Source organism: Rattus norvegicus, chromosome 15 (genome assembly GCF_021556685.1).
Source record: "Rattus norvegicus strain SHRSP/BbbUtx chromosome 15, alternate assembly SHRSP_T2T, whole genome shotgun sequence".
Lineage (NCBI taxonomy): Eukaryota > Metazoa > Chordata > Mammalia > Rodentia > Muridae > Rattus > Rattus norvegicus.
The window spans coordinates 45,583,477-45,606,360 of record NC_141548.1 but is presented as its reverse complement, the minus strand read 5'-3'; the positions used below and the strand labels follow the sequence as shown (position 1 = coordinate 45,606,360).

The following is a 22,884-nucleotide window of genomic DNA, read 5'->3' as shown; positions in this document are numbered from 1 at the left end:
TAGTCAATTGCTGTGAAAAGACACTGACACCCAGGCAAATCTTACAAAAGAAAACATTTAATTGAGGACCTGTTTACAGTTTCAGAGGGTTAGTCCATTATCAGCATGGCAGGGATATGGTAGGAGTTTGGTGACACTCACAGTGTAGTGTGGGGAACATAGCTGAGAGTTTTATTCGGATCCAGAATAGATCCAGAAAGAGAGGGAAACAGACAGAGTGGGCTGGGTGTGGGCTTTTGAAACCTCCAAGCCCACCCAGAAAATAATACTTCCTCTGACAAGGCCACACCTTCTAATCCTTCTCAAACTGTGTCACTCCCAACGACTAAGCACTCAAACTTATATGAGCCTGTAGGAGCCATTTTTATGCAAACCACCACAGCTACAGAAAGATACCCTGATTAAAAGCAACAACAACTAAACCAACCAACAAATAAAACCCTACAAAGAGGAATGTGAAGTCCGAAGGCACAGCCATGGAAATCAGTGCTGCCTCAAGCATCCCTCCCTAGAGTTTGTCAGTCCTGCATCCTCAGAGCTAGTGAAAACAATACTTAATTCTGGGCTGGAAAAACGGGGATCTAGAGTTTGAAAAGTGATCTTAAAGTGATCTACGTGTACAACTAATACAGAGAGTGTCTCTTAATTGGATCCTAATTCAGTCAAGCCACCATTTAAAATGAGAATCGGGAAATTAATTTGAAGAGTGTTGCATGAGATTAGGGAGTGATGGGATTGTGGTTATGAAAACGAGACCTTGTCTTATAGAAATGCCCTCTGGAACTATGGTAGATATGACACCAGGCAACCCTTCCCAAGTCATTCAGTTAAGGGTGAGGACTGTAATTGGTATGTAGACTAAACAAGACCGGCTCTGAGATGATCGTTGTTGATGGCAGGGCCCTGTACACAAGCTCAACAATATACTGTAACAAATACTTTGCCCAATCTAGTTCCAAACCCTTGGACTGGAGTGATCCTCCTGCCTTAGCTTACTAAGTTCCTGGGACTATAGGCACAAGCCATCATCCTCAGATGCAATTTTTTTTAACCTATTTAGTAATGAGTGAAACCAAATTTTAAGCTTTTTGGACTTTCCATTTTGTATTTTTTCATTAAATACCCATTTATGTCTTAATTTTTAAAAAAAAATTTAGGGTGCTCTTTCTATTTTTGAATAGCAAAGATGTCTGTCCTCACCTAAAATACGCTTGTTACCATATCCAACTCTCCCCTGTGTGTATTTCTTTGACCATGATTTGTGAGCAGACCAGTTTTCATTATAGGACTTGAAAATCTATCATTAGACCTAGTGGACATTTTTCAAACACTCACTGGAGCCAAACATTTTTGCAAATAACACATTTAAGAATTGTGCCTAGGGGACCCAGCAAGTAAATGTGGGTAAAACTGATAGAGGCCCTGCCCCAGAACACGAGCTGTGACACACTGCAGAGCTGTAAGATATGTGCCACTCGTACTCTATGGGTCCTGTCCCTCTCTCTTCCCAGGAAAGAGTAAATATTGATAGGACCTGAGATGGTTTCATCAGTAAAGCACCTACTGTACAAGCTGGAAGACCTGGGTTAGAATCCATAGCACCCAGATCAAAGCCAGGTGTGACAGCACACATATAGAACCCTAGTGCTGGAGTTGAATGGTGATAGGCAGATTCTGACAGCTCATTGACCAGCCAATCCAGCCAATCTGTGAGCATCTCTGTCTTGAAAAGTAAGGTGGAAAGTGATAGAGGAAGATACTCAATGCTGACCTCTGACCTTCAGATGCTTGCATGTGGCATGTACACATGTGCACATACCCACAAGAGAACAAATATATAACACACAGGGGAGAGGGTAAATGTCTTAGTCAGGGTTTCTATTCCTGCACAAACATCATGACCAAGAAGCAAGTTGGGGAGGAAAGGGTTTATTCAGCTTACACTTCCACATTGCTGTTCATCACCAAAGGAAGTCAGGACAGGAATTCAGGCAGGTCAGGAAGCAGGAGCTGATGCAGAGGCCATGGAGGGATGTTACTTACTGGCTTGCTTCCCCTGCCTTGCTCAGCTTGCTTTCTTATAGAACTCAAGACCACCAGCCCAGGGATGGCACTACCCACAGTGGGCCCTCTCACCGTTGATCACTAATTGAGAAAATGCCTTACAGCTGGGTTTCATAGAGGCATTTCCTCAAGGGAGACTCCTTTCTCTGTGGTAACTCCAGCTTGTGTCAAGTTGACACACAAAACCAACCAGTACAGTAAACATTCACTAATATTTTCTCCCTTTCATATGATAATCTCATTTCTGTATTTTTACCCTGACTTGTTTGTTTGGTCATCAGACTCTGGGAACCTGAGAAGCTAGGCAAAAACGGAGTTGAGGGCTTTGCTAGTGCATTGGAATGAAGTCTTTTACTGGGATTAATGTTTTGTGACTTTTGACCTTCCCGGCTGACAGTTCCATCCTGGAACCACTGTTTGAACGAAGAGCTTCATCAGGTGCCAGAGTTGAAGATCTGCCACCCAAAGAAGACAGTGAGAACCGGATTAGCAAGTTCAAGAGGAAAGACTGGAGTCTGAGCAAGTCACAAGTCATTGCAGAGAAAGCTCCAGAACCTGATATGATGGTAGAGGGAGGGAGGGAGGGAGGGAGGGAGGGAAGGAGGGAGGGAAGGAGGGAGGGATCAGAGCAAGCAAACACCGCTGGTACCTGTTCCTTCACTGCACAGCAGTGAATTATAGATAAAAACCTGGCCGCAGCTGGTCTTAGGACACAGCAGCCTGTGCTGGTGTCAAAGCACAGATGGTAGGAAGAAGTGCATACACAGAGAGGCTCAAGTCTCCAAGTCAACACTGCACAAGGTCTCATCCCCACAGCGGAAACACATGGGCTGCTCTTGAAACTGTGGCTCTTGCCACTGTGTTCCATGAGTCAGTGCAAACATTTTCATTTCACTTTTGAACTTTAAAACAGACACTTTTTCCTCTTCCATAGTCAAGTTCTTGTGTTTGCAAGACCTAGCTTTTGCTGAGAGTCAAGGTAGTTTCCAACTTAGTTGGCTCAGTGTGTGTGGTCACAATCAAGGAGGGGCCAGGCCAGAACTGACCTGTATTTTGGAGTCATTCCCAGAAAGTATCTCTGCCAAGCGCCTACTATGTAACAATGCAGTAACCTTAAAAGTGACCACTGGAGAGGGTGGGGAGGGTCAGTAGGTAAACACTTGCCACAGCAAGTGTGAGGAGTGGGTGGATGTCACGGCTTGCGTGCAATTTCAGTGCCTGGCTAAAGACACTGAGCGGTGTGCTCAGCTATATAGTAGAGTCAGATAACCCAGGGAAGCTGGCCCTCACATGTGTCTGCACCCACACACACTTGAGAACAGAAAGAAGAGGCCATTGGAATTAACCCTTTCTGTTAGTTTCTGCCTAGCATCTAAGGTATTACTAAGGTCAGCCATGTCCGCCATGTTTAATTTTTTTGGTTTCTCCCTTCATCTTCAGAGCCCAGGCAAAAAAACACAAAGGCCAAAGAGTCTCCAGTTGGTGGACAGCCGGCTGACACCATTCCACAGTCCCTCACCTCTGCAGTCTACAGTCTTGAGCCCACCTCCACTCACTCCCAAAGCCATGAGAACCCTAAGTGAGTTTTCCTATGTCTCCTAGATTCGTTCGGCTAGGGAATAGAGAAGGGCCATGAATCCAGGCACTTCTTAATCAAAGCAGTCACAAGTTGTGTGAAGCTGTTTGAGAGGTGATTCCGTCCAGTGGCCATTGGAATCATCAAAGGACTGGAATTTGGGGTACACTTATTCAGTAGCAGTCCTAAGGGTCTGCTGACCCTTTCCAACCACGAAGAGCAGAGTTAGACCCATTCAGGGCAATGAACAGACCCACCTAATAAACCTCTGTCAACCTGAGACCAACCAACTGCAGCACTTGGAACAAACTCAAGGGTTCCCATGGCACAGAGGCATAGGGAGCACACATCTGCCAGTGCCAAATAGGGACAATGATCAAGAGTTAGGTACAGCCAAGTGAAGGTTCCTGCAGCTCCTGTGTATTTCCTAAATACTTGGGGTTCGTCAGAGAGTTCCTAAGGTTAGAAAATATTCTCATCGTCCACTTAAGAGGAAGCATAGGAGTGTGCACATCAGAATTCCATGTGAGGCTTTCTGGTGGATTAAAGAGCACTTGTGGCCATGTGGGTACAAGATCTTCTCCATTCTTTCTATAGAAACCTCGGAAATGTCCACAGCAATGTGGGATCTGAGTAAGTCCTCACTCCGTCTCTTTTGTATCATGTCCAGGCTCCCCATCTTTGCAGACGGATGGGCTGATGGCTTCTGTCCCTCCTCCACCTCCCCCCAAAAACAAACCATACGAGAGCAGTCAGAGGAACTCGGCTGAGGTAGGAACCTGCAGGTTGCTGGCAGTGTGGCCACCAAGCACAACGCCTGGGAAGACATCACGGGATTGTCCACGCTGTGAAGTGGGAAGGGGTTCCCCTACACATGGCATTATATATCCAGTGCCTGGTTCACTCCTGAAGCCTCGGGAGATGGGAAGGGAAACATGCCAGAGGCCTGCTTCACATAGTCAAGTGACCGAGAGAAGCCGCGCTCTCTGCTTCCCACAGCTGGTGGTGAGATAAGTTCACACCAAAGCCTGGCTTCTGAATGACAGGCGGCTGCTCTGCAGTAGACTCAGATGGGTTTCATTCCTCCTTTCAGTAAATATTTACTAAGTGCTTCTTAAGTACATTCGAGCTACCCAAACACTAGTGATGCAGCCATGAGTAAGTGTGTGTGTGTGTGTGTGTGTGTGTGTGTGTGTGTGTGTGTGTGTGTGTGTGCGTTCATCAAGCTCAAGGGAAGAGGACAAATGAGTACCGTTCCCTTTTTCTCTCATACAGATGGTATAAATAAATGCACATCAAACTTGACAGTAACCCAGATGCATGGAGTCGGAGGGTGACTTAGAAATAACGAAGGAACTGTTTCTAATTCCATGTGTCTTCTCCCCAGATTGCTCCCCCGCTGCCTGTCCGGAGAGATGCCAAAGCCCCACCTCCACCCCCTCCAAAGGCTCGAAAATCAAGCATCCTCTCTTCTGAGCCAGGCTCTCAGTGAGGCTGTCACCCTGGCTTTGTACCTCCAAGTGCTTTGGACCACTGCTTCCTGAGAAGGGCGCCCAGGAAGGGTGGCCTGTGGCACGGGGCTCCTTGCAGTGCTGCTTCTTGCACTGAGATGGTTCCCCAACTCAGAACTGTCTTGTCTGTCTGAATGCTGAGTCTCATCCCCTTCAGCCCATGGAACGTCCAGAACTGGCCATCTGTCGGCATGAACAAACTAGTACTCTCCCTTTCCCGTGGTGGCATGTTGGCCTCAGCCACTGAGTTGCTAAACCTGCAGATGCTCTGGCCTGCGGTGACACAGGGACAGTGGAGTGGGGGACAGCTCCAGCACTGACTCCTGTGTGGATTTCTCAGTTAGCTTCTGGACAGCTGTGCTGAAAACTTCCTTCCTTCTCTTCCTGCCTGCATCCCTGACGTGACCAGTTACCAAGTACACTCCAGGAGCCACAATGGTTCTCTTTCCCTAATGTCTACTGTCTCCTTTGAGGGAAAGAGCCCATGTGCATAGAGGAGGTGGGCCACTCTCAGGTATGGATGGCTTCTCTTGAGATACCACAGACTCACATTCTGACATCCTCCTGAAGAATGGCCCTCACCATACCATACAGCAGTCACTTGCTGTGCCTTGAATTCCATTGATGCTCTTTGGTACTTGTTTCTCATCTTCTTCCTTTGAGCTCAAATCCTGGGCTCTAAGAGGACATAGGAGCCTTGGCTCTACTGGCTACGTTTCCACACCCTGTTGGACTGACGAGGTGGTCCCTGCTTGCTACTTGATTTTATCCTGGAGAATACAGTGATTGATTATTTATTCCTCTTGATCATAGAGTGAATTTGATTGATTACTAATGGTACTAATGGCCATACTCCTTTCAGAAGGAAAAATTAGGATGACTTGGATGTCCAAATCTTATGTTGATGTAGATGACCACAAGGTGTTACTGATGTTTTGAGTTAGATGGGGTTTTTAAATTCATACACACACACACACACACACACACACACACACACACACACACACACACATACACACACACACCTACCTCACTTTGCAGGTAAGGAAATTAAAGCCTCTCACACAAAGTGGACTACAGGCTTTTACTAACAGCCCAGCTTGCTCACATGCAATGTACCCAAGATAGCATCTCTAACAAGGTCTTGGCTGCCTAGCCCCAGTGAGAATGGTATTTGAAAGCCCCAGATAATTCTAACAGACTTGGTTGTTGAGAGCAAAGCTGAAAGCTTTCTGGCTGTGGGTTGAGTATACCTTGGGCATTCTCAAATCTCTCCAGTGGCCTTCCCCTGAATCTTTCCTTCCAAGTTCAACTGAGCAGGGGGATTCCAGCCGTGAGGATCTGCCATTGCACACCTGCCTCTTCGTTTGCACGTCTCCTCTCACCACCGCCTTTGATAAGGGAGTTGTGCCTGGTTCATCACAGCCATCAAAGGAGGAAAACACAGAGGCATGCCTGACCCAGCACTAGAGAAGTTAGGATACACATCCCAGAAATGCCACAGGAATCTCTTTACTTCCATCAAGGAGAACCCACATGCAGCCATGGAAAACACGCGGGCTCTGAAATTTTAAACTTTTTTGGTCTCAAAGCCCAGGCATCATCATCAACTTTGCACTGTTTGTTTTCTCACTTTTCAAGGTGGGGAATATTCCCTCCTACACAGGTGGTCATGGGGTGCAATTAGGGTAGAATGGGGTGTGCAGTCAGTGACTTTCTTTTCTAGACTTGGGGAAGATCTGATAGGGTTTATTTTTCTTCAGGGTCTTTGAGGCTGAATTCAGATATGCATCTTCCCTAAAAAGAGATGGCAGCCTGGGGCACCGTTTGCGTGGAAGGGTTAATAAGAGTTGAAGATTATTTTAAGTAAAAAGAACCAGGCCCTGGTGAGAAGCAGAAGGAACCAGAAGGGTGCTAGAGGGCTTCCATGGAGCTTGTGGCTTCTGAGAAGAGCTCTAGCAGACTGACTGAAAAAGGATTTGGAGATGTCACCATACTTTGTGGGCTGCTACTGGAACAGAAATGGGTGGGAAAAGACAAACCAAATCCTCTGCCTGTTCTTGCAGTGAACAGTAGCAGAAGTGAGTCCTCAATGTGGTCTCTGAGCAGAGCTGGACCGGTCAGTGCCTAGATATGCCAACTCCCTTTTCTTGTCGGGCATTTTTCCTTGATTCCTTTTCCCTAGCAAGGACGAGAGCAGCTTTCAGCTGCCTCGACACAAAGGACTCTGGGTAATGTACATAAGTGCGAGTTTACAAGGCTGGGAGATTCACCTCTCTGGGAAGTTGTCTTAGGGCTTCTGTTGCTATGATTCGCTTGTATCAAGTTGACATAAAAACTAGCTGGCCCAGAAGCTATGGATGAAGGAGTTAATTTGATTAAAAGAAGAATCATTAGTCAGTACTAAAGTTGAAGTCTTCAATGACATTAAATACAGAAGGGACAAGAAGAGGCAGGGCAGGAAGAATACAGAAGGGACAAGAAGAGGCAGGGCAGGAAGAACCAGTCTTTATTGCCCTTGCTAAGAACTCTGAGGTAGTGAAAGGCACTGGAATCAGCTCCAAGAATGTCACAATCTTTATGAATGAATATTGATGACTGGCTTGTAAGTTTGTGGTATTGTTACATCTCTCTCTCTTTTTTTTTTCTTTCCCTCTCTGCTATGGTGACTTGTCTTGCTTTGAGAATTTTTTTTTCTTCTTTTAAGGTAAGATTTCATTCAGCATACATGTGCCGAAGGCCAGACGCAGTTCTAGCTCCTTGATACACTCAATTGAACAGTCTGCTCTGCTATTCACTCTAGTGTGCTGTAGGATCAGAAAGTCAGTAGTGTGTGAGAAAGAAGCCCGAAATAAGGCTGCTTGTCAATGGGCTGTCTATTCCCTCTACTTCTACCCCTTCCTTGACTCCAGAAATGAACTCATCTCTCCAGCCAGAGAAATTATACAGTTAGCCACATTGCAGATCCCTTGGATAAAGCAAGCCATGTCTCAGAAGCTGAGATGGGACAGATGATAACCACCTTGTTCCTGTTTCCAAGTTGAGTCTTTTCCTCCCAGTTGCTTCTGGATTGAGGGGCAGGTTTTCATTTTGCAACTCAAAGGCAACTTACATGTAGTAAATACACAAGGCACAGGAGTACAGAGACATCATCACATAACTAGACATACAGGTGACATTTTCTCAGATAAACACAGTCCCATATCCCAGAAGGTGCCTGAGTGCCGGTGGCACCATTCTGTGAAAGGCAAGTCCTTCTGAGTTTGTGCCTCTATCCCTCACACTTCTCAGGTATAATGAACAGGGGATAAGACCCACCCATCAACACAAGAAGGCAGAGATGGTATCCCATGTCGAGAGTCCACTTCCTTATATGTCTGAGACTGCAAGGATGTGGCCAGGTTTTCTCTGCTCTGGCATCCTTTATTCTAAGGAAACCAAAGCAAGATTTCTGTCCAAAGGCTTTTGCTCTATGAACTGGAATCCACATCTCTCATCCTTACTGGTGCTTTGAGCCTTCCATGCCTGGCTATTGTGATCAAAAGATTTGTGGATATCGATGAGTCTAAAATCTATTTTTGAGGTATTGGTATAAATTGTCCTAGTTCTCAAAGCAGCCTGTGGATAGTTTTCTTCAGAGTCACTAACCTAGGCTGCTGGCTGAGCCTAGATCTCTGTTTCCTCATTAGGACCAGACTTCCCTTGTGTACTTTGGGGAAGTGGATGACTCCTGTTTTCTTGGACATTTTCATTCCTCCATTCTGTTATTCAGAATGTTAAATGGGATGTGCTGAAGGCGTAGCTCACTTACCTAGCTCATGTGAGGTCCTGGATCTAGTCTCCGTAGAGCTGAAGGAATGAATGTTGGCAAAAGTGAAGCGTCTCTTTGGGTGGGTTCGGCGTCAAGCCATCAGTTGTTAGCTACAAAAGAAATAATTTTCCCTTGGGGGTATTTACTTCTGGTTGACTCTTCTGACTCCCACATGCACGCCTGTGCTCATCTCTTAAGTTGCCTCTTGCAAGTTGCTCACCCTGTCAAAATCCCTTCACCTGGAGTTTATAACCAACGGGGTTTTATACGTGGGCAGTTAGGAAGATGTGTGTTGAAGAGTTTTGTTCATATTTGCTGTTATTTATTTTGTAAATTAAAAATGGAAATGTATTTTAAAAGTTTGTTTTACGTATAGCTGGTTATTGTTCTTAGATTAATAAAATGAGATCATGGAGTTTGTATGGGTTTTCCCTATGGACAGCTCCTTCAGGACCCTTCACCCTCAGGACCCCTTGGGCTCATTCCATTACGAGTGCCTGTTGAGATGTCTACTGTGGGATCCCAGTGTCTGTCTTACACAGAACTAATAAAATCTGCAGTCTGCTCATTTCTATTTGCCCTGCCCATCCAAGCCATCACTGTCTGAGCTGTAAGTTTTCTTATGGGAATTCATTTCACATACACAGCTTCTTTGTGCATTCTTTATGGTGAAGTAGGCACATGAAAATGGATAAATAAGAGCATCTGACCCCATCCACTTAATCTATTAATTTTAAAAACTACTAATGTACTATTATTTGTGTGGCTAAGGATTACCCTATGTCAGTGGTTTGTAATCTGTGGGTCACAGCCCCCGCAGAGGTCACACACCAGATTTTTACATTACAATTCAAAATAGCAAAATTACAGTTAGGAAGTGGCAATGAAATAATCTTATGGGTGGGAGTCACCACAACATGCGGAACCGTATTAAAGGACTGCAGCACTAGTAAGGTTGAGAATCACTGCCCTGTGTGCTTATTAAAAATACAGGTAACATTTCCCCAAGGCATGAGTGAGTGTATAGGCTCGGTGCATTCCATCTGAGAAGTTCTGCTTCTGTCTTCTGTCAGCATCTGGGTGTTCTTGCACTTACACAAACACACATGCCCATGCTTGAGCACACACACACACACACACACACACACACACACACACACACACACACGTGTTGATTCAAGTTACACTGAAAGGTAAAGTGTTCAGATGGGGAGAAAGGTTTGACAGTAAGGATAATGATTTGGAGATTCTCCATTTTTCCTTGGTCTTTTGGGCTATTTGTCCATTAAGTGGAACCAATAGCCTTGCAAATCCATGTGTCACCTTAAGTCTGTAACCCTAGCAATAGCTGGAGGAACACCTTTTTATCCCATTCAAAGAACCCATTGCTGGCTCCAAAAGTTTCCCCAGAAATGGGACTTGATAGCAAAAACCCAATGCTCCAAATATAATGTATAACATAAGGGCTGTTGCTTTTTTTAAAAAAAATATATTTGTTAATAGCAAGTTCAAGGCCAGTTTGAACAACATAAGTCTATAAAACAAACTGAGACATTCATAAAAGATGATAGGCTTCTACTTCTAATCACAGTTTTGTTTAAAAAAGAAAAAAAACATCAAATTTAGAATCTTTAGTGGACATTGCTGAAATCTGAGTTTTTCCAGAGTTCCCAAAGCTATCTGAAAGTTATGAGAATTGCGTTGTCATGTCTAGGACCTTGTGACTTGGCCACAGTAGAACCAAGTTGATTATGAGGCCTAATTGCCTGTTTCGGTGTTCCAACCTCCAAACCCTCCCATGTCTCAAGCATCTGTCTTCATGGACTCTTCCTTGTGCAGTATAGGAGTGGTAATCACAGATCCAGCAGAACTGAGTGGTTCCCTACACCCTGAGCCTCAAGGTTTTCTTACTTCAAGGTGTAGACAATCATGGTTATTTCCCATCTTGCTTGAAGATTTTATGTATGTAGATTGAGGATGAAGTGTGAATTTGCCCTTGGGGAGGATAAAATGTGGCCAAGAAGACATGGGAACTCCAGGTTCTGTATCCAATGAACAATGAGAAGGAAAACAGTCTTAAGCCATGGACCCTGCTGTGCTTTGGATGTGGTATGTGTCCTAAAGATTCAAATTATATAAGTCTGTTCCCAAGGTTGTTAAATCTTTATGAAGAGGTGTGGCTTTGGGTCATGGTGAAAGCACCCTTAGAATGGATGAACGTGTCTCATGAAAGTGAGTTAGGTCCCATGAGACAGAATCAATTGTCTCCCTTTATAAACACCCCCTCTCATAGTAATTGATTCAGTAGGTGGCTATAAAATGAGACCACCCAGTACTGGCATCTGTGAACATCTATACCACTGAGATATTGTGGTTTCATGACATGATACCATTGGCCAGATTATGATACAACACAACAGATAGGACCTCCCACCCACTATTCAGCCTCTCAAACTATGAACCAAAAGAAACCAACTTTCCTTATCAAGTACCTGGAGACAAAGTTTGGAGCAGAGACTGAAGGAATGGCCATTCAGAGCCTGCCCCACATGGGTATACAGCCTGTGTGTGTGTGTGTGTGTGTGTGTGTGTGTGTGTGTGTGTGTGTGTGTGTGTGTGTGTCTGTGTCTGTGTCTGTGTGTCTGTGTACATATATATGTATATCTCCACCCAAACTAGATAATATTGATGATGCTAAGAAGTGCATGCTGACAGGAGCCTGATATAACTGTCTCCTGAGAGGCACAGCTAGAGCATGTCAAATACAGAGGCGAATGCTAGCAGCAAACCATTGAACTGAGAACAGGGTCCCCACTGGAGGAATTAGAGAAAGGATTGAAGGAGCTGAAGGGGCTTACAACCCCATAAGAACAACAATGCCAACTAACCAGAGCTTCCAGGGACTAAACCATTACCAAAGAGTACACATGGACAGACCCATGGCTCCAGCTGCGTATGTAGTAGAGGATGGCCTTGTTGGGCACCAATGGGAGGAGAAGCCCTTGGTCATGTCATTAGTGTAGTGGAATGTTGGGGGGTGGGGAGGAGGAAGGGAGGTGGCTGGGGAGGGGAACACCCTTATAGAAGGAGTGGGGGATGGTAGAGGGGGCTTATGTCTGGGAAACCAGGAAAGGGAATAACATTTGAAATGTAAATAAAAAATATCCAATTTTTTAAAAAGTACCTAGCCTCGGGGATTTTGCTATAGAAATAGAACAGTTCTAAACCTCATACCTGGCTAGGCCGTATGGGGCGGGGCCAGAAGGCACAACTAAGAGCTCAAAAGGCTCTGCCTCCCCTCTGCTTCACTTGGGTTCCAGCTGACTTTGAAAAGAAGGAGAGTTTTTCCCCAGCAGCAGGAAGCCATGGCCATGGCTGTATGTCTTTTAGAGAAGGTCAAAGATGCAGTTTTAATCCTATAAAAGCCAGGTGAACCAGCTTTGTCTGGCTTCGACCAGTGTGCAAACACTCTGAGAATGCAGGGTGGGTGTGAGCCATGAACTGTGTCTCTTGGTCAAGACACTTATGTCATTGTGCTTTCTTTCCCATGTGTCCCATGTCATCCTCATTTAAAGAATTGTCCCCAGAGCTCAGAGTCAGAGGCACATCACATTTACAGGTCTTGATCCACAACACATTACTTTATTATGAAATCTACGCTGCTGGGTATAGAAATGCGGAAGCCCACACAATTACAGAGCTGTAACAGGTCATGGATCTCAGCGTCAATGTCACACTCGGATGTTGTGGATCCTTCTGGGCCAGTGCATTACATCTTCTTCTGCCCAGCTTCCTCTTCAATCAGACGTTCCTGGAAATACATAACATGCTTATCGATGTTGAACTGACAAGCTGAAGAATTTCAGTGTTTCTGACGTTTTCTAAAATCCAGATCTAAGAATGGGTGCCTTTGTCATCACTCACAAGTGCTAGAAGACGCAGCAGATAGTATCTTGTAGAGCTGTTGACATAAAATCTGCATTGGTCACTTAAAAGATGACACTGTGAGAAAGAACTGAGTCAAATCAGCCTTGGGATCCTTCAGGATGCCTGGGGAATTTTGGTGCTTGTTATTTTGATCGGCCTATAAGCAAAATTAGAACTAGAAAGGGAATAAAGATGTTTGCCCACCTTCATCTCTGTCCATTGGGTATGGAAACTGAAGTTACTAGAGAAAAACATTTTTAAAAATCGACCTTATCTTCATGTATGATTTACTGAGGATTTCTCCGTTCCTCTGGGTAACCAGTTGTTGGCCTCATGCTTTCTGACTGCCACGAGTAAGTGGGACAGTAGCTCAAAGAACACTGCTATTCAACTTTAGGTTCACTTTCCTCTGTTTCATCCTTGTGCTCTTATGAACAACCTGTATCACTGCCAGGGTGAGGTAACACACCCCTGTAATTGTAGCTTCTCTGGAGGCTGAAAGAACAAACTGCAAATTCAAGTTCAACTTGGGCTGCACAGCAAGTCTGAAGCTAGCCTGAGAAACTTAGTGAGATTCCGCCCCACAATGTATAAAGCATGTTTGTTTGTTTGTCTGTGTGTTTAAATAGGAGGACGCTAAAAATATACTGCAGCAGCACAGTGCTTGCCAGCACATGTTCTCGTCTGAGATCAACAACAAAGAGGAGAGAAGGGAGAGGCTGAGAAGGAATGCTATACGAGGCCAAGAGATTTCCTTTCTGGTGGGCATTTAGGCCTACCAAAACTGGAAGTCAAATCTGTAGCTCTGAGTTATAAACTTTCTAAGTTTACAACTTAATTGAAATCCAAGTTAGGGATGACCTAGAGCCTTGTCCTTGCTTTCTTATCCTTCCCACTGCGAGCCATGGCTGAGTCAAGGGCGGAGTAGGAATCGGCTCAGAGGTGAGTAGTTGGGGATTGAGTATCCTTTAAGAACTGGAGGATTACAGTAGGAAGAAATCTGCTGGTCATTGCAAAGGCTGAATCTGCAGTGAGTATATTATATAAACATATTTGAATCAATTTACAAAAGAAAATAATTCCCAAACATGAGTGCTCTCTAAGCAGAGTGGACATGCTGTGAGATAGCAAGGGCACTGCTGCAGGAGTGAGTCAGGTGGCTCTGTGGTGCTGGCAGATCACTGCATCCAAAGTCCTTTAGGTCTCTAGCTCTATGTGGTGACTACTGTAACTCACCAGAGCTCCTCGCAGATCCCTAAGAGGTGAACGGGGCCAGTGGACAGTGCATTCGAAGTTCTGGGGTTCTGCCATTTGATCCTCCTCCTTGCCCATCTGGAGATAAAGAATGAGATTCTCAAACATGAAGGTAAAACAAAACAGTTTTTCACTTGGACCAAGATTTGTCTGTGGAGAATGGGTTCTGGGGACTGTGAGGCTGAGTGGGAGGCTTGGAGAGCTGTAGGGTCTAGGGATTTTAAGGATTCACTTTTAAAGAATGAATGAACTGGAGTTTAGGAGGTGATGGAGACAGTAAGAGATCATGTTCGCCCAGACAACAAGAGTGAAGTGCTCTGAGCCTGAACAGACTGTACACAAAAAGTGCAAGAGCTCTCCAGTCCTGATGGGCCTGGGTTTCTGTTTGCTACACTGGCTTTGTTACTGCTGTTCTTTCATTTTATCTCAATCAGGATTTCACTCTGTACCCAAGATTGCTCTGATACTCACTGTGTATCCTGGTATAACCTTGAACTAGCTTAAAGTGGTGGGTTTGCATCTCAAATTGACAAGGGGTGGAGAAGTGATGGTTGCTTTTAATAGTCAACCTGACCCAATACAGAATCACCTGGGAAGAGATTGTCTAAATCAGATTGGCCTGTGAGCATGTCTAGAGGTATTATCTTGAATGTTTACTGATATTGAAAATGGAGCCAATCATGGGCAGCACCATTCCCTAGGTTTGGGTCCTGCAAAGTAAGCTGAGTACTAGGTATGCATACATTTATTCTTTCTCTGTTCTTGACTATGAATATAACTAGTTGTTTTGAATTCCTACTTTCCCTTCCCTACAATGATGAATCCCTGGAACTGTAAGCCATATAAGCCAGTTTCCCCTAAATTACTTTTTATCACAATAGAAATGAAGCCAGGACGGAAATCTTCCTTTTTAGTCTCCAAAGGACTGTGGCTACAGGTGTGAGCCCCATACCCAGCTAGCTAGGTTGGATTTATTTCTGGTTTTCACTACATCCAAGTTCTATGAAGTTTGCTTCTCAAATAATCCACAGAGCAAAGTCTTCAGATTCTCGGGCTCCCAGTGACTCTTCAAAACCAGACATTGCCTTGGCTTTGAGTTTCTCAGCTATATTTCCCATTCCCGGTTATTTTTTGGATTAACCAGCTAATGCAAATGGCTTCTCTTGTGTAATCCTCCCCACCCTTAAGAAGTGAAGTTTGAAGAAAAAGCAAGTGTCCCTCATTAATGCTGGTGCCAGTGCTGTAATTTAATCTGTGGGAAATTGCATCTAGTATGTTTTCTACCTCACAATCTTACATTTGATAATTCATGGATTTGAACATTCTCCAAGTTCCTTGCTTAAATGTCTCTATCAGTAACAAGAAATAATGGCACTTATGTCCTTAATACCAATAGTTACTGGCAAATTACATAAGACTGTTGATATCATAGATATTTGAAAGCATGGTGCCTTGTAATGCACTTGGTGTCCTACCCTCTTCACATCTGTCTGGCTGTTTGCTTCCTTTAGTCTCTGTCCAAAGTGCAAAGAGGAATCTGCCTTCCACTCAACGAAGTCTTGTCTCACTAGAGTCAGTATTTAGGGTAAGCTCAGAGAAGTACCACTGAGGCTTGCACTCTATGGCTCATGCAGTTAGAAGCAAGTCAAATTGGTGCTGGCAAACTTACCTCTTGGAAAGAATCAACCAAGTGTTCAGTATTTCTCTTCCCCCCAGGGCGCAACCCATAGGACCAGTGCTGGCTGGAGCAGCCTTCCAAACACACAGTCAACAGAACAACAGCGGCCATCAGTTTGGGGATCGTTTCCATTCTAAGGGACATCAAGACACAGAGGGAAGAATACTTTGGAAAGAAGCCAGCACCCGGACCACTGACTCCACAGAAACTGCAGACACACAGCTTGTTCAGAGACAAGGAAATGGGGGCATCTGCCTGTCCTAAGCTTTACGGACACTGGGGACAGGCACCTGTACTAGATTCTGGCATATTCAGTACTTTTTTTGTGGTAATGTAGTCCACTTTTTGTTTATTTGGGTTACCCAGAACCCATAATTCATCCCTTACCAAATTGAAACTTTGCCCATGCATTACCCATTATAAATTAGTTCTCAACTCTGTCATTCATGAAGTTAGAGCTAGGCCATCTGCTCTGAAAAAAGAATTACCTACTGGGTATCTCTGGCTAATAAAAGGTTGCATGTATTTGCTACCCTTTGGCACTGTTGACATTTTTCTGTCTGTCATCTAGTCTTTGAAGTATTATAGCTGGTCAGACCAGCTTCAAGACCGAGGGAGAATTAAATACTCATTTAGGGAAGGCATTACCTCGGATGCCCCCCTCGCCAGGTTAAGTGTATAGCTAGTTGATAAAACATGCCTCCAAGTTAATTTCATCTGATGAGAATGAGGCTAAAGGTCAATGTCCAACACTGCTAGGTTCCTCAAAGGTTGGCTCTCCCCCAAGGCTGGTGGGTGATAAGGTCAGTCAGTAGAGGGCAAGGCTTCCTTGGATACCATCACAAGGCATGTGATAACTTGACCCAAGATACCCTTTAGACATACAGTAACGAGCAACATTAAAACAATGCTAGAAAAACAAAAAATTTTACCTGTTTGGATGTGAAAGCCAAAGGGATACCAAGCTTCTGTCAGTAGGTTGAGTACTTCAATGTTTCTGTCTGTCTAGCTTTCTTTTTATGATTCTTTTTTCTGGGACACTGAAGTCTTCCCCGCTGGTGACCATAGTGCAGCGTAGACCATAGTAACTTTTAAACCCTCACAAAAAGCCATTTAATGAGGAATGTAATTGGAACACCTGCTGGTCTATCTGTTGCATTTTCTTAAACTTGGTCATTAAAATCTTAGCTAAAACTTTCACAGCTGAAGCCACCATTCTAAGGGATTAAAACCCAGACATGTTGAATTCCCCGCTGAGGAAAGTTCAAGGATAATGGACGTCCTGGGATTGGTGAAGTTAAACACACACTCAAAAACTCACAGGGAAGTTAGGTGATAATACAGAAAGCTGAGACAAAGTACCTGAGCACCAGTCTTAGCATTTGGGTCTCTGTAAAAGGAAACATTTAAATCAGATAATCATAGTGTTGTTCCCAATCTAAAAACTCTGAGGGGTTAGTGAGATGGCTCAGTGGTTAGAGGTTGCTGCCAATCCTGACGGCCTGAATTCAATCCAGGGTCCCACAAGGTGGAGTAAGAGAATTAAGTCTCTCAAGTTGTCCTCTGACCTCTGTGCTGAAAAGTGCACGCGCGCACACACAAATGTACTAAATTTGTTTTTGTTTTTCGAGACTGGGTTTCTCTGTGTAGTCTTGGTTATCCTGGAATGTAGACCAGGCTGGTCTTGAACTTGAAGTTCATCTGCCTGCCTCTGAAATTTGTGCTATCTTTACTCTGTCTATAATCCACAAAAGTTGTTTCTAAGCTATCTGCCTATTAATAGTTCTTTGCATCTAGTCATATATATATATATATATGTGGCTTTCGATGAGTCACTGAGTGAATAACCAGGTTTGACAGATGCTGCCTCTATTTCAGAATGAAACCTCTGTGTACAATACATTGTAAAAATCTCTTCACTACCTACACTGTAAAAATAACACAATATTTGATCTTTTTACAGCTGAGATCAGCAACACTACTGGCAACACTCCTACCGTCATTGCTCAGTGTTCTTTGAAATAACTCCATTTGCAAGGGTTTCAAGTAAAGAGTAATAACATCAGGCCTAAATAAGCAGCATTGGCTTCCCAGGTCATCTGTGCTCTGTCCTGAGGACAGGGTAGGGAAGAGGGACTTTGTGGTGACTACATCATTTTATGTAGATTCCCTAACTCTGACACAAACAGCAGAAGAACCTCTTCTCTCTGAAGTGTGCGGGTAAGGCTAGTTTTCTACAAGAATTCCTTAAGTCTGAACAGTTTTGGTTTAAACTGTCCACTGTATTTTGTTTATTAGAGATGAGCTTCTAAATGTCACTTAAGAGAAAGACTGTGGTTTCTGGCTAGGACTAACAAAGTGGCAAGGATGTCTGAGCCCTGTTGTCAGTGGACTGCTTACCTCAGTGTTTCTGTATTGATTTAAAAAAAAATTAAAACATTTCAAATAGTTTATGAATAGGGCAACAAGACTCAAAACTTCAGATCCGCCTAAGTACACTTAGTCTTGTCTTAGGTCACACAGAGTCTAAGAACAGAAACCAAATCTGCCTTACTTCCGACAGCATCAAATAGGCTTTTAAACCATTAAGCAGTCAGTGAGGTTTTGAGGCTTTAATGGTAGATTTTTAGATCTCTCATGATTGCATGCTTAGGCCAATTTACCCAAGACCTGAAATTGACAAATTGGGTTTAAGTAATTGGGCTTTATAATTGTCACAATTTTCTAAATTCAAAAGTGTGGTTTTATAGGAAAATTGCTTCATTTTCAACATTAAAATAGCTCAAAATGATAGCAGTGATGACTTTGTAACCTTCCTGAATGATAGGTGAACAACCTCTGTCTTGCCCTAATGTAAAATCTCAGCAGGAGGACTGTGGGGCTAACTGCTGCTCACTGGGCTAATAAGCCAGGCAGTAAAAGGCTGAGAATAAAGCCTTGGAGAACATGTTTTATTCTGAAATAATGTAGCCACTTTCCTTTGTAGTTTGATACTTTTCATTTTAAAGATACTACCTACCTCCTTGGGGAATTTAATATAATTCTGGAGTTCTTCATGTATAAAAGATGATTTAAAGTTCACCTGGAGGTAGACTTATATCATAAATAACAGATTCATAAAATGAACTGGGGAAAAATAGGTCTTGATTAATAATGGAAGCCATCATAATAAGGACTTTACAACATTTTTTATTCAAAATCCCTTCAAATGGTTTCCGAGGAACTTGACTACATAAGAGCCTGACATGTATTGTCTCAGACAGTTACTCCAGTAGAGACCTGAATTTTATCAATGGAAATCATCTAGCTGACTTAGGCTGAGAACCTTTCTGCAGTCCTCCCATGAGATTCTATTTTAACTGACATACACACACTTTCATGCTAGAGATAATGCGAGTCTTACTATGTGGAACGCCTTCCCTTAGAAATCTCTCCTAGATCTCACTCAACACAGCAAACAAGCAGTGATATTCATCAGCTACAGAGCAATACAAGTCACAGGGTGTCTTCCCTAGTGTAGAACCAAAAGTGCTGGAGCATGGTGGTCTGTGAAGACAATCAGGAAACCACACCCAAGAAGTAAATTTGCTTTAATGACTTTTTCAACAAAACTAATTCATTAAGAGCACCGTGCGGCCCACTCCTGCATGGCACCATCATGGAAAACTGTGGGAAATGCAGAAACTGCTGACTTATAAAAGCAAGAGCCGAAACAGCCGGTCAGCGGTCCACACCATTTATTAATGCGGTTTACATCAGAGCTGAACCCCGCAGTTCCCAAGCACACTTTGTTTGCATCTCTCAGCTCCTCTGTCTGCAGAGGACCATTCAGTGAATGCATACAGGCTATAATTATTGAAAATAGAGTGCAGTGAAATGAGTTAAATATAATTTAGGCACACATTGATTATGAAAATAGGTATCTCTCAATACAATACTTCTCTGTCTTGGTAAAAATAATAACACAAAGAAAATAATTCATTTTCAAAATTGCTTTCCTTTCCCTGTAAAGGGGCGCTCTCCTCCCCGTGTAAGCCCTTTACTGTGAAGGAAAGCTTTGCATATGTAGATATAAGAATAAGCTACAGAGTAATGAAGACAAGCCACTCTCCTGAAGGAGACAAGGTCATCTGTAAGGATTCATTGCCTCAAGCTGACCAGCCTGTAGGATTGAGAACCCATTTGGACACAGCTTCTTCCCTGCTCTTGGGAAACACATAAGGACACTGGGACATCCACTAGGAAGGTAAAGACCCTACTGCTGTGTTCACAGATAATAATGACTCAAGAAAACTGGACCAAAATTTCACTTAAAAACAAGACAAACATCAGAAAATATTTAAAAAAAAAAAGAGCCACAGGTACTGACACAGTACAGCATGTGCTGGCCAAACACTTAATTTGTGTTCATCAGCTGTTTTGGTGGCTATAATCAAGCCATCAGTTCAGAATTTCTTAGTCCCCACCATAGGGTTTTAGCTATAGTTATCTGATGTTGCGTTCTTGTAGGTGACTGCAGGATTTATCCATACTGTCTAGCTCCAAATGCAGTAGATTTAGTTGAATATCTATTCTAAGCTGGTTCTGTATAAACTAACTGGCATACACGAACTGTGGTCAGGATAAAGCTGTGTTTGGTTCTGAAGTATCTTCCTATGCTTGTGACAACTGAGCATGAGAACTAACTAGTGACGGGACAGGGTAGCCTAGTCTGCTGCACAATGGAATTTGCCTATAGTGAAGCTGACGCGTGCTCACTAGACCACTGCAGCGACTGGGAATCCTTCCTTCTCCTGCAGAATGATACACACGAGCTTTCCTCCAACTGTGTCTCAAAATGTGAGAACAGACTATGACTCAAAGTTTGCTGTTTTCTTCTTTAAAAGTAAACATTACAGAAATGAATTTCAAAAGAGCCAAGGGAGTCTTAAACTAATCACCCTCACAGGATGGATAGGTGTTTGAAGAGGAAGGCATTACTAAAGCTATTTATAAACCCGAACAACTCGTCAGAGTCTTCAAGACGTTTAACAACTTAAACATCCTTACTGCATCTAGGTATTCAATAAATATATTTGCATATGTTGTGCTTTTCATAAATTAAAACTCTCAATGCATCTTAAACCAAGATGGTTCTTCCATACAATGCCTAAATAAAAGCAAATAGAATAGCTACTACTCCTGGTCAGAAACCAGACAAACGCCCCAACTCCACTCAAAATGCAGCAGCATGGTCTACTTTCCCTACATCTATGAACAGAGTGTTCTTCTGTTACAGTCACAATGAGGGAAATGCAATTACTTCCCCTTATGCACCTCTGGGAACAAACATATGCCTTAAATTCCCTTACAGTTTTCTCTCCACTAGACAACTTGATAGATGGGAGATATAAAATAAGGAAACGTTTTCATCTGGGACATCTTCCTCCAGCTCTTGCCACTCTCATCTGACACTCTGAGACATATGTAATGGTGTCAGCATCTCTTCAAATATGGCACCCTTCACGTTGGAGCCTCTCAAGTTGGCTTCCTGGAGGTCACACCCCGACAAATCACAGTTCTGCAAGACAAAAAACAAGACTCGTGGAGCTCAAATGATTTAGGATCTGACTTGGTTCCCCCACAAAATGATTTCTTGGCATGGCAGGACAATATTCCCAAGTATTCCCATTCTTGGAACCCTTCTACTAATGCATTGTGGCAATGTGAATAAAATGACCCCCACAGGCTCATATATTTGAATGTTTAGTCACAGGGAGTAGAACTATTTGGAAGGATTAGAAGAATTAGGAGGTATGGCCTTGTTGGAGGGGGTGTGGCCTTGTTGGAGGAAGTGTGTCACCGGGGAAGGACTTTGGGATTTGAAAAGCCCGTGCCAGGCCCATCTCTCTCCCTGCTTGTGGATCAGGACATAGTTCCCAGTGACTTCTCCACCACTGTGTCTACCTGCCACCATACTCTGCCATGATGATAATGGGCCTCTGAAAACATAAGTAAGCCCCCAGGTAAATGCTGTCCTCAGTACTCATGGCAGCTCACAATGATCTGAACTCAGGTTCCAAGGGATCCTGAATGGCCTCTTCTGACCTCCGTGAGCACCAGGCATGCACAGGGAATATGGAGCAGGCAAAATACTCATAAAACATAAATAAAAAGAATTGGAAGGGCTACATTAATGGTGCAAAGCCATTTTTTGGTGCAAGTTTTTCCTTTAGTTGAACTTACTGCTCTGCTCCTAAGAACTATCAAGAGATCAAAGCTAAAACAAAACAAAACAGAAAGTCTGAGATAAGCTAAATTTTCATTTATAATTCTATCTGTGCCATGCCACATTGTTTAATATAACACAGCCACCAGAAAATTGTAGCTATTTAAGTTTAAATGAATTAAGATGAAGTAAATATTTTTTAAGTTTAGTGTCTCAGTTGTACCAAGCTCAAAGGTCATCCAACAACTAAGTGGTTGTTAGCGACTGTAATTAACAGAACAGATACATAAAACACTCCTTAGTGCAAGCAGCAGCACTTGACAGCATTATGTAGACAACAGCCACTGAGTCAGGCATGGTGGGAGCTGAGAAGAAAAAAAAATCACAAGTTTGAGGCCAGCCTTTGCTGTATAATGAGTTCTTCTGTACAGACAAACCGACTACCTAAGTCTACAAATTGAGAAGACATAGAATACAGGTCTTAACGAAAAATCATAGACCAAATTAAAAATCTCAAGCTGAGATCCAAACTGAGCATGATGCCAAGTTAAAACGGCTTTTCATGAGCCCAATCTTAAACACAGAAATCATTTAAACTTCTCAAGTGGTTCAAGAAATAATCTGGCTCATTAAATTCTGTTTGGAATTAAACCTATTAAGACTGCAATATGCTTGAGAGAGACCCAAGGAAAAGGAGATGAATGAAATCAAGGCTGACAGAAAACCATATCTGTTTCCCTCTGCATCTGGAACTGGCACATATGACTTAGGTAACACAGTCTACCTAGTTATCAAATCGACCTCTGGAACTAAAAGTCATTCAACAAGCGAATGTTCCCCCTACCTCATTTCTTG

General features: G+C 43.3%; 3 protein-coding genes and 1 long non-coding RNA gene across 18 annotated transcripts in view; 2 read left to right on the top strand and 2 right to left on the bottom strand.

Annotated features, from left to right (window-relative positions):
- The window catches only part of Dock5 (dedicator of cytokinesis 5), a 178,967-nt gene extending 169,431 nt beyond the window's left edge, over nucleotides 1-9,536 (top strand). For all 3 annotated transcript variants that reach the window (XM_087585775.1, NM_001372012.1, XM_087585776.1), the window contains 4 exons: nucleotides 2,462-2,630; nucleotides 3,505-3,643; nucleotides 4,311-4,411; nucleotides 5,028-9,536. In XM_087585775.1, the coding sequence (XP_087441901.1) occupies nucleotides 2,462-2,630; nucleotides 3,505-3,643; nucleotides 4,311-4,411; nucleotides 5,028-5,132 (514 nt within the window). In that variant the 3' untranslated portion in view covers nucleotides 5,133-9,536. The remainder of the gene's footprint in view (nucleotides 1-2,461; nucleotides 2,631-3,504; nucleotides 3,644-4,310; nucleotides 4,412-5,027) is intronic.
- Nucleotides 9,537-12,574: 3,038 nt separating this feature from the next.
- Gnrh1 (gonadotropin releasing hormone 1) lies at nucleotides 12,575-20,176 on the bottom strand. Of its 2 annotated transcripts, NM_012767.2 has the most exons (4): nucleotides 16,754-16,784; nucleotides 15,813-15,954; nucleotides 14,126-14,221; nucleotides 12,576-12,773 (listed from the first exon to the last, which is right to left on the bottom strand). In NM_012767.2, exons 2-4 carry the CDS (start codon nucleotides 15,951-15,953, stop codon nucleotides 12,732-12,734), a joined length of 279 nt encoding a protein of 92 aa, NP_036899.1. In that variant the 5' UTR covers nucleotide 15,954; nucleotides 16,754-16,784; the 3' UTR covers nucleotides 12,576-12,731. The 2 variants fall into 2 exon arrangements, with proteins under 2 accessions (XP_087441110.1, NP_036899.1); XM_087584984.1 differs by having other exon boundaries at nucleotides 12,575-12,773; nucleotides 15,813-20,176.
- LOC103693653 (uncharacterized) lies at nucleotides 13,562-16,353 on the top strand. The gene is made up of 2 exons (XR_015638899.1): nucleotides 13,562-13,831; nucleotides 15,860-16,353. It is a non-coding gene; the product is annotated as an uncharacterized LOC103693653 (long non-coding RNA).
- Nucleotides 19,404-22,884, bottom strand: part of Kctd9 (potassium channel tetramerization domain containing 9) — a 27,722-nt gene continuing 24,241 nt past the window's right edge. For 11 of the 12 annotated variants that reach the window (XM_087586328.1, XM_087586333.1, XM_087586325.1 and 8 more), the window contains one exon: nucleotides 19,544-21,381. In XM_087586328.1, coding sequence (XP_087442454.1) covers nucleotides 21,265-21,381 — 117 coding nt within the window. In that variant the 3' untranslated portion in view covers nucleotides 19,544-21,264. Of the gene's footprint in view, nucleotides 21,382-22,884 lie in introns of all 12 variants that reach the window. The other variant, NM_001108871.1, reaches the window with a different exon arrangement.

Bases quoted from the DNA above. Each gene is read 5' to 3' on its own strand.
- Gnrh1 (XM_087584984.1), bottom strand. From the start codon at position 15,965: ATGTCCCTTAGAATGGAAACGATCCCCAAACTGATGGCCGCTGTTGTT. The intron at 14,222-15,812 runs GTAAGTTTGCCA...CTTTATCTCCAG, and splicing joins TGGTTGATTCTTTCCAAGAG to ATGGGCAAGGAGGAGGATCA. The intron at 12,774-14,125 runs GTGAGTTACAGT...ATGTATTTCCAG, and splicing joins GGGATCTGCGAGGAGCTCTG to GAACGTCTGATTGAAGAGGA.